General features: G+C 40.5%; 1 protein-coding gene across 1 annotated transcript; it reads left to right on the top strand.

The window, feature by feature from the left end:
* The first annotated feature begins 526 nt into the window (after nt 1-526).
* hoxc12a (homeobox C12a) lies at nt 527-2,889 on the top strand. Its single transcript, XM_058643017.1, has 2 exons — nt 527-1,143; nt 2,254-2,889. The coding sequence occupies exons 1-2, from the start codon at nt 555-557 to the stop codon at nt 2,490-2,492; spliced, it is 828 nt and encodes a 275-aa protein (XP_058499000.1). The 5' UTR covers nt 527-554; the 3' UTR covers nt 2,493-2,889.
* Nucleotides 2,890-11,181: the final 8,292 nt, after the last annotated feature.

The raw sequence follows: 11,181 nt of genomic DNA, 5'->3' as shown, positions 1-11,181 counted from the left end.
ACCTGCTGACCCCGTTACTGTAAATATGAGTTGAGTGCGGCAATGAGCATCAGTCTTTTCTTAAAACAAGCTTGTTAAATTGGGACATCACATCTTTATGTGACGTGGGATTCAAACATAATTTGCTCGAAAACAAGATGACCATACGCAGCCTCTCCTGCAAGAAAAATAGTTTTCATAACACGGCATTCTAAAAACTTTTGCCAGCGTATAAAGAAATTAAACGAGACCATGGACAGTTCCACGCAAGTAAAAGGAGAAGCAGCCTGGGCTCCTTTTTTAGACACAGTATGGCTCAAGTGAAGAAAAAACAAGATTCTACATTTTTAATAAAAAGGTTTATAGTATTTTTAAAAAGCATATAAACCTCTGTTATACAGAAGTTAATGTTTTGTTTTGTTTTGTCTGAGATGGACCAAGTGGGTGGTACCATGTGTAACACAAGTTAGCCTGGCCACGTGGTTTGAAGGCGACCAATCAGGCGCCCCTCCAGGTTTAACTATGTTAAATGTCAGATTGCAATAAACTAGAAGCTGTTGGTCGGGCCCGCGGAAATGGGCGAGCATAATCTCCTTAATCCAGGGTTTGTTGGACCTTTGGTTAACATCCACACTGGAGACACGTTTTACTTTCCGAATTTTAGAGCCTCAGGGGGACAACTGGCGGGGCTACCGTCTCTCTCCTACCCGAGAAGGGACAATGTTTGCTCCCTCCCGTGGAATCCTTCGGAGCCGTGCAATGGATACTCTCAATCCTACTTTAGCAGCCCCGTGTCTATTAACCCTTCTTTCAATCGGTCGTGTGAAATCACCAGACCAGATGACGGTAAATGTTATTATAACAATGGCAACGGGAACAGAGAGACCTGCTCAGGTGGCAGCAGCCTCAAACGAGAGGACAGGGCGAGAGACACATCATCCCTAACATCTGACCACGGGATGCACAGTGGGATTGGCAACACTGCCGCCTTTTCCAAATATGATTATGGGAGCGAGCAGCTAACGCAAGATCCGCCATCCTGTCAGTCAATGGAGTCCGACTCCAGCTCCTCTCTGCTCAACGAGGGCAGCAAGCCTTCATCCAGCGACACACAGACCCTGGTGTCACCGGGAAGCCATGCAGGCAACATAGCCGCAGGCGGAGGTTGGTGCTCTTATTTATTTATTCTTCTTTTTTTTAATCCTAACTGTTTTAACGCATGTCTACAGTGGGCGAGTGTAATCTGCACATGGTGCAGTCGCAGTATTAAACCGTCATTTTTAGATCTCGGTGTGTTGATGCACAGCTTGCAGCCCAGATTAGCCTGCAGGATACCTGCGTGGTGTGCAAACGCCGCTAGGGGTTGCCCTAAAATACTCCAGCACGCCATGTGGCTGTGCACACTTACATATAACCCTATTATATAGCAGCTTTGGAATAAACAGTCAGTCTTGTCATCACATTGCCATAGTGTATTTAAACCTCTGCCATTCAGTCACCGAGTGTCTGATTTTGTCCTGTTGTGCTGTTGCTCGACTGCTTCGAATATAGGGAGTTTTCTTTTTTTAATGACTCGTAAACGGAATTAATATCTGTAGCTGTGTACTCGAGAGTCATTTAATATGCTCCGAAACTCGCACATAAGCGGGGGTATTTGCAAGCACGTCTTAATTATCACGTTAATGAAACTTTTAACTGCAACAATAAAACTTAGTTGTGGTCTCAGAGCCTGCAAAATAAAAGGTAAACCACTCATGATCAGAATTTGTGCAAAACTCGATTGCATGTCTGGAAATTAGATTTGAGAACTGACTGGGCAGCCTAGGGGGAGACCAAAACAAATCCGGTTTGCTTGTGTGTGTGTGGAAGGAAATGACAGCTTCCAGGGGCGTCAGATCGATGGATCCTTATATAAAGGAGGACCCCTGCATCTGGGTTACTATGTAAAGCACATAAATGTTCTATATAGCCTAATGAAATACTGCCTACATTTGCACGACTGCAGCTACTTTAACTGGAGCCCAGTGCTCGGCTGTATCACGTTCATGCAATTTCTCCTCTAGATGTTCTGATTGTTCTCCAGTAAAATGCTTAATTAAATGTTAAATTCACTGAGACAAGTACGCCCAGGCTTTTCCAGGATAAGTGACGCCCCTGTAGGCTCTTCATAACCTTGGAGGTGACCGTGATTTTGCAACTGTGGTGTCTAATCCGTGGTGTGCCCCTCCACCTTCCCCCACCCACCCCACCTTCCTCCCCCTCCCACTCCTCCAGGTGCCCCATGGTACCCGATGCACACTCGGACTAGAAAGAAGCGCAAACCCTACTCCAAACTCCAGCTGGCTGAGCTAGAAGGTGAATTCATGCTGAACGAGTTCATCACCAGGCAGCGGCGGAGGGAGCTCTCCGACCGTCTGAACCTCAGCGACCAACAAGTCAAGATCTGGTTCCAGAACCGCAGGATGAAGAAGAAGAGACTCATGCTGAGGGAGCAAGCCTTGGCCTACTTTTAGAGATGCGGCAGAAGGTGAATCGATAGGCAGTAAAAGCCAAAAAACCTTCTTTGCTCCCTTAGGTCTTCTTTCAGTGCATGCGCTCATTTATCCATCTTTTAAATTGCAGGCAAATGTTGCAACATTTTCTGATATTTTTTGTTAAAGGTGCGGGCTACATAAGCAAACAAACTGTTATAATGCACCCAGAACTATTCTCAGCGAGACTGCCATCATGTTTGGTATAATCGCACAGAAGCTGTGAGAATGTCTTTCAGTGCAGGATGCATCTTCTTCTTTTTTTCTTAATTTTTTAAAAAAAAATATCCTTTTCTGTTAACAGATTACCCAATCCCCTACTTAGTTTAATACATTTAATATGCTCAGTTTGGGAAAACACAAAATGACGGGATGTCTTAATCTCAGAGAAAATGAAGAGGCAGCGGGATCACTTTGTTAATCACAAATGGGCCCAAACAAATAAACTAAAAACAAATAACAGTGAAGTCAGGAGAGAGAGAGAAGCCTGTCTGCAGGCTGGAAACACATCCGCGCAATAATTTCTCTGTTATGAAGTGATGTTGAAGAAGAGTCTCCCTCTCTGGAGTATTGTCTCTAGAGCCAGACTTTGTTTGGTAAGAAGAGCACCTTCCTTATGTCCCTCTCCCTTAGTTATCGTCACATGTTGTGGGCACGTTCACGGTCACGGGCAGGAAGTCATGGGAGTCTGCGTCAGGAGAGGGAGGACTAAACCCATATCTATATATTTATGACTGCACATTAACTGTCATGACTTTGTTCATGTGCTTACACGTTTCTAAATATAATTTCATACTCTCATCAAACCTTTTTGTGTTTAACATCCACCACAGAATCCTGCATGTGTAGCATTTCTTTATTTGAGTGAGGTCACCGTTTGAACACGGGTTTGAGCTGCTATTAAAAAATAAAAAATAAAAATAAAGAATAAAGTACCATGACCTGATTGTGAACAAATAGTATATTCTACTAAACTAAACTGGCAAAGGTATGGAATGAAAATATTCCAAAGGTATATAGGTACAATTTAAGCCCCACTTGTTTAAACAAGCACGCAGCGTAAAGCTGCGGCTGCGGAGAGAATAATGTTTTAAGGCCTGAAAAACTTGGTGCTCAGAATGGAAAACAAAAATGTAGAAGATTTCGAACATATACATAAGGCCTATCTGTGTGCTCCCGTCATTCGGTTGGGGTGGCGAATGCAATTATATGTTATGTATAATGAGTAAGCTATAGCAGTGAAAAGTATTTGCAGCATGTTATTAATGTGAAATTATTATAAATGATGTTCTGCGGCCACTTTTTTCTTTAAGTGACTTTTTTTATATACATTTTTTCTTACAATAGTGAACGAATACGAACTAAACATGTCTTCGACACAAACGTCTACAAAGAATATATTATAATTATTGTTATTATTATTAATAATACTATTATTATGGTGATGATAGAAGGACAAAGGGCCTATCAGGCCTGTATTAAATGTACTTTGCTAAGTCCTTAGTGTCGTCCCTTTCCTTACCTTGTACTCGTGTATATCTTTGTAAAATGAAATTACACATGTTACTATTTGCGTCCTATTTTAGGATCCCTTATCGATATGTAATGGTGCGTTATGTTATTATTCGTCTTGTTACAATACCGCATTCCATAGCCTATTTGTGGATGTGAGGGTGAGGAAACGTAGGCCTAATATTATATGATATTGCCATGAATGGATACAAGAAATTGTATGCAAGAAATGTTTTTTTCCATACATGACATTTAAAGAAACTCAGTGTAGTAGTTGTTTGTTACGGTTCTTTCATTTCGTCCCTCACTGCATTCCCTTCTTTGCGCTTGTAAGGATTGCTACATTGTCTTGTAAAAGTAATAATGATATGAATGTATATGCGTAAGGTATTCAATAAACAGAATAATGAAATGTTTATTGTCGGTCCCTCAGTCTGTCATCTGTTCGCGTCTCTGAATGTTTTTATTTATTTATTATTTTTTAACATAGCTTGTTTGTCAGTGCTGACTGGTGGGATTATTTTATTAGACTTGACCTGTGGGCTAACACAGTTTAGGAATACATGTGTCCACAGCAGTGAAATAAAGGTCTGAACATTAATGGGGCATTTGGTTGCATTTGAGAGTTTTGTTGGCACATAATTGTACATGCTGTGAACTATAAGCAATAGGAGCCCACACAGGTTGGCCTTGTTTTATTGTGGTCATCCAGATATAAAGTAGGTATAGCCATGGTAGCTTTCAGTGCAAAATGGCGGCCACGTACATATTCCAAACCCCATCTGGCGTTGAATATTATTCCTCTTTATAGTCTGGAACGCTGCAACAATATGCAACAGCGAAGGAATACATTACTTTTAGTTTTCTGTCTTACGTTTTGTGGTTTTCCTTGAAGTTCGACCTAATCAGTGTCACTGCGATGCTACAAGCCTATAACAACGCAGCTAAACATGCAATAGCTCTGTAAAGCAGTAATAGGGTTACACCCCAGTGCTCCATATAGGCAGGCCTCTTTGGACTGGCTGTTCATCCAGTTTTCTGGTTTGCATTATATGAATATGAACACACACACACTCACACACATCAGAGAGAGAGAGAGAGAGAAAGAGAGAGAGAAAAAAAATCCCGTACATCTTCACAAAACCACACAGATGTGTGTACAATAAACACACAACCATGAGGCTCTCCCTACTGGCAAAGAAGTGTAAAGCAATGCAGGGCTGTGCAGCGTCTTCCTGTCAGCTCACTGACCAGGCATTGATGCGTTTGTCCTCAGCAGCTCTCACTCTCATTTCGGTGAAGTGTGTTCACTGGAAACTGTTGTGCTGTCTCAGTGTTGACATCAGATGTGGCTTTTGTCAGTGGACTGTGTGCAGCAGCCTCAACTGCAGCCAACCCCGAGGAAAGGCCTTCCTGAGTTAGTGTGTCCGGGACCAAAACGCATACATGCACACATGTGCTCACAACTTACACAATCACCTTGGTATTTGACGAACTGTCTGCCTGTCCATCTCTCAGTTATGGTACTTTATTATAGATTCAGTGGAGCAGTGACAGCAGCAGTTTTTGTTTTTTTTTAACCTGCTGCAGTACTCTCTAATTCTGTGTATTCCAATGCTGCAGTACTGTGATGTGTGTGTTATAGTTTCTCTTTCTATCATGTTGACTGTATCCTAACACATCAAACATACACATCCATTCACATAATGTTTAATTATTTGTGTGTGTGTTACACAGTGTGTACAAATAATATGACATCATGCCAAGAGCCGTTATAACGCGGATAAATTACACACGATTTTAGTCATCGGAATGGAAATAACTGTAGACTATACTGGCCTGTAAATATGTAAAAGAAATCAAGGAGCCAGCTCAAGTCGTTTACATATACAATATACATCGTGTCGGAATGAGACGGTATATAAATGAATGGCGTCCGCTGGTTTTATGTTTTCGGAAAAGTGATCTCCATGTACGTTTACGCATTTGATGAAATAAGGTTTCGAGAATCCTTGTACACGTGTGAGTCCCCAGAATCTTTTTCATGTCCATCACTGACACTATAGCTCTGACACTGAGTCTGAAGTGTTTTGTCTGTATAATAAGAGAAATGCACGCCTGTTGTATACACTTTACAATGTATATATATACATGAATCCCTTTTACGCACACAAATCATCCATGCGCCCATGGTTGTTTCAGACTACATTTGTTGGGATGGCTGATGCGAAGTATACCCAGTACGCACACCCAGTATTTGATGTCACATGTCGATATAATAGACTATGAAATCATCTTAAATTTTGAATGTTGAGCTTGATCATGCACATGACATCATTCACCATAATTCTAATATTTTATTTTGCCTATCAAACAGCGCGTTTGATAGGCACGAAAGGAGTTAAACGAATGCCTTGTATTTGTTGTGAAATGGCTAAGTGGAGAATAATAGAAGTAAAACGCACCATGATGGTGTTCTGGAGTTTCTCAACCGCTATTTGGAAAAAAAAAATATCTTCAAGGTCACACATGCAACAGATCTTTTCTAAAACAACTAAATGGCTTCTGGGAATGTTCTCCATGTGAGCTGTTGAAATTCGAACGGCGGTAATTGCAATATCTTAATTACACTGAGTATTTTTCTGCTTTTACATGCGTTTCAGCTTGTAAAAATGCGCCAAACAGGCATGCGCTTGTGAAAAGGGAGTGAGATAAAATAACTGTTAAAGGAAAAGAAGCACATCTGTTTTTAGATCATTGAGAAAAAAAATATTGCGTTATAATTAACAGTAGTGACAATTCGTATTTGGTTTTGTTAAGAAAATGTGTTTTGTCAAGTGGGACATGGTAAAAGAGAACATCAGCGCTGGCTCAACTATTACTGTAGTTTGTGTTTGGAGGCTGGTGACATGATTCTTGTGTAAAACGTTGGTATTGTTTGCACTGATTGCACTGAATGATATCACAGTCTGGTCTTTGGTCTGTGCCAAACGGATATGAACATGCAGTTTTAACTTGAACTTCAAACCGGGCGTAGACTATCTGTTGATGTCATGGGTCATTTTTTTGTCTGTGTAGCCTGTTTATTCAGGCAGTTCTGTCATTTTACCATATGTAACAATTAACTCTATGTATCCACGTCCAGCAAAGTTAACTTAAATGTCCCTGCGTTTTTTTTCTATTACCTGTCGTCCGTTGCTCTCTATTAGAATCTAAGTATTCTCTCTACACAGTGGCCCGTGTTAGTTTGCACGTTAATGATTCGTCTCCCTGCGGGTTTGGTGTAATTTGCTTGGTGCAGGATTTAAAAGGGAAATAGAAAATATTCAAAACAAATCTGCAGCCATTTGCGGGCAACCTCCCGATATTTGAATTGTAAAACAGGACGAAATCTCAGTTGGCTTTGCAGGTCTTTACAATAGGTCTTTCACTGCTCTTGGACACTTTTGACTTTGAGACTGGCTAAATCTGTTTATGGCGGCCTGTCTCCGCGTCCCAAAGGTCAGTGAGCTTCACAGTGCCCTTCGCAGAGAACTTGTGTGGCATGTGGTCTACGCCCCCGCCACCCCTCTACCGTTTATGGTACGAAGCTGACTAGAGAAATGGAAAGCCATGTTATTCCTAGTGAAGTGCGCGTGGAGTGTGTGCGCGTGGAGTGTGTGTGTGTAGGTGTGTGTGTGTGCATGTGCGTGAATTTTGAAGGAGAGTGCTGAAAATCAGGGGGATATATAGAAATCTTCTCGTGGACGATCCATATCGTTTCAGTCCCCTCACAAAGCTTACATATTGATTTTCACATGATTTGAAATGACTTCTCTATGAGCTGCTCTGTTTTTTCCTGAAACCTACCTTTTTTATCAATTTGTTTTTCAATACCGTGGCACGTCCAGCAGCCTTTAATATACAGTGTGGAATTTTCATTGCTGCCTTGAAAGTGGCGAATTCCTCTCAGACCATTTTCCCTGATGGGAAAAAAGAAAACGGTCTTAAATTGATTGACCAAACGATTGCAAATCAGTAGCCACATTTTTTATTATTACTATTTTTAATATTATTATTGTTGTTGTTTTGTTGACATTGTTCGACCCATTATATAATCTTTACTATTTGACACTTTTCTATGAATTCTTGATGCATTAGAATCAACATAGAAAGAGTGTGTACATTTGATCACCTGCAGTGTTTTGTTTTCTCCAAGTAATCTTTCCTCGCTGTTATTTAATCCCCCCTCGTCCTCACTTTGTTAATCTCTCTCTTTTAGATATATACGTGTGTGTGTGTGTGTTTGTTTTCTTGCTTGTGTAGTATTTTTTGACTGTGACTGTGGAGATCCTAACGGACTCACTGAAGGTCAAGTATGCAGCAGCACAGAGCTGCACATCCGACGGTGCCTGCTGCTCCTGCTTCAAGCCCCTGCGATTTCAGATGGAAAATGCTGTCACCTGTTCAAGTTTGTCCAGTATTGGTCCAGTGCACACGCAGTGCAGTCCAAACTGTACGTTGTTTTCCTATATGGATAGCAATAGTTTTATGTGCAGTTCCTTGGCGTGTTTAGAAACGTCTGGGATCTGTAGCAAAAAGCCTTGGAAAATCTGCAGCTCAAACGGCAAAGCAAACATGAGCACTAAGTGTTTGAGCAGGCATTTCAGAGATATCCGAGTCTGTATAGCGTTAAGCTCAGAGCTGCTATTTTTGGTCCACATACTCTGCGACTCCCGTGCAAGGCCATTGCAAACTAAAATAATACGCAGACTAAAATAATGCATCTTGACCCCGGTGCGAAAATAACAAACTGTGCGCGTTGTCTTAATTGATTTGCATTTTAAAATGTGTATCTAATTGTAGTTCTAGTCACACAATAATTTAAATCAATTTTGTGCATAAACGTGTTTGTGTACACACACGTACACAAAGACGTTTACACGACTTTGGACAGAACTGACGAGATTTTGACCATATAGTTAAAGAAATAGCACCACGTGACACACGCACTAATGCTGACTAATTAAATATGTATTATTATAAGTGCATGTGTGTGTAAAAATGTGTGTTTTTGTTATCAACGTGTCCTCGTCGCCAAACTACTTACAATTGGTCATAATCTAAACCAATCAGCTGCGTAATGGTTCGCAGGTTGTGTGCGTAATTTTGTGCGTAATTTCCCATACCAGGAACAATCTATTTGTGACAGTTGGTCAGCACTAAATTGTGTCCAAACACTGTACACATTTAAAAACCCACAGATTTTAGAAAAGTGTTTCATATTAACTGTTGTATTATTTGCAGTCCGCGGCACAGGCCGCGACTACAGATATTTTTAAATATACAAGCATGTGACGGCCACAGCCGGCACACCATTCTTCACTCAAATGCCTATTATTTTCTACTTGTACATAATACTATTTACTAACAATATGAAGGTAAATATCTAGCCCAAGCTTAATTATAACCATCTCGAATTTATTCGAAGACAGATCCACTTCAGTGTAAACTGTCCCCCTTGCTCAAAAACACTTCCGAATTTTTCCAGGCCATCTAAATAACACCACAGGAGCTGGAGCCAACAGTCACCATTGGACGTTTTCTTGTGATGTGATATCATTTAATGCTTCTAATAAAAAAGTTAACACATTGTTGTGAAAGCTTTATGTCCTGGTGGTTGAAAGAGAAATGGACTCTGGAGATTGCTCTAAATGTAACAGTAACACACATCCTTATCTTGTAAGCTATTGTTGTCACCACAAACACTCCACGCTGTGTGCATTCACTCAGACCTCAGTAAGGAGAAAAAAAAAAGAAAAAAGAAAGGAAGGAAACAAGACACAAGGCTCTTTAGTGTTGCTTGAAACTGTTCGCAACTCATACAACCAAGTTTAACTGCCCGACTTACATCCAATTAAACCTATCTAGGCCATGAGGGGACAGTAATATGATTGCAGGCGTCCCACATTTAGCCTTGACACCAGCTCACTGTGCAGTAGCGTCCTCTTGTACTGAGCCAATTGTTTGTCCCAGTGTCTGTCTGTGTGGTGAATGTTGATTTACCGACACACACACACACACACACAGCCAGAACAGTGTAATATTTAGGTGTGCCATTTTTTGAACTCAGAGTTCCTCTTAACAAGAAGGCGACACCTATGTTAACCATTGTAATTATGGTCCTGGGTAAAGCAATGCATAGCTGAAATTCTTCAGACACAGTTGTAAAGTTAGTGCAGCAACAGTGATATTTAAGAGTAAAATGGTAAATATTTACCACCACCTTTCCTTTGGAGCCCAACACATTTTTAATTGTTATAGATTATTGGAACCTGCATTAACACTATTGTTTATCATTGTATGGCTTCATATAATACAGAATAAACACAGGATAATAACTCATACAAAGCCCTTTGCGTGCAAACTCTGCATATGCTTAGCCTGCTCATTTGGTGCAACCAAATCAAACCTTGCTGGGTCCTACTGCTAGCGGGATATATCTGCTGCTGTGAGTCGTCCATCCAGAAAAATAAACACATGGTAAACCGTATTCTTTGACTGGTGATCTGAGCGCTCCAAGGCAACAGTATTCAGTGTTTAAATCCTCGGAAGGCGTACAATTTATTGATGGACGCTGGCTGCTCATATTTTGCCACATTATGAAAAATACTGGAACTCAAACGCAGCCGGAATTATTATTTCCTACTCCCTTAAACGCCTCAGCTCTTTCTGTGTATTGTGCACTCGTTTAAACCCAGCTCCTCTTTTGCATTTTCACTTGTCTTGATAAGGAGTCCTAACTTTTACATTTTATTAGTGTATCATTTATTCATACACACACACACACACATTACTTATTTATACCGCGCTAATATGCATAATTGAAATGAGGACGAGATGATTTGACAGTGTTGTTTGGCGCTGCCTGTCTTGTTTCTATTACTGCCCGTTAAAATAAGAAAATTATTATTATTAATATTGTTATTATTATTATTGTTGTTGTGATTTTTTTCTGCACATTAAATCGAGATCAGATTTATGTTGACATTCATTTTAAATGACGCAGTTCAAAAACAACAGCACAAGTAATTAGAATGGCTGCTTGTCACCTTTGGTAAAATCATCTTCAAATGCAATCCCGGTGTTTCACTCTTTGATAGTAGTGTATTGAGTATTT

Source organism: Solea solea, chromosome 11 (assembly GCF_958295425.1).
Source record: "Solea solea chromosome 11, fSolSol10.1, whole genome shotgun sequence".
NCBI classification, from domain to species: Eukaryota; Metazoa; Chordata; class Actinopteri; order Pleuronectiformes; family Soleidae; genus Solea; species Solea solea.
This window is presented reverse-complemented; position numbering and strand designations above follow the sequence as displayed.

Excerpts from the sequence above, each read along its gene's own strand:
- hoxc12a (XM_058643017.1), top strand. The coding sequence starts at position 555 with ATGGGCGAGCATAATCTCCTTAATCCAGGGTTTGTTGGACCTTTGGTT. Across the intron at positions 1,144-2,253 it reads CAACATAGCCGCAGGCGGAG|GTGCCCCATGGTACCCGATG; the intron begins GTTGGTGCTCTT and ends CCACTCCTCCAG.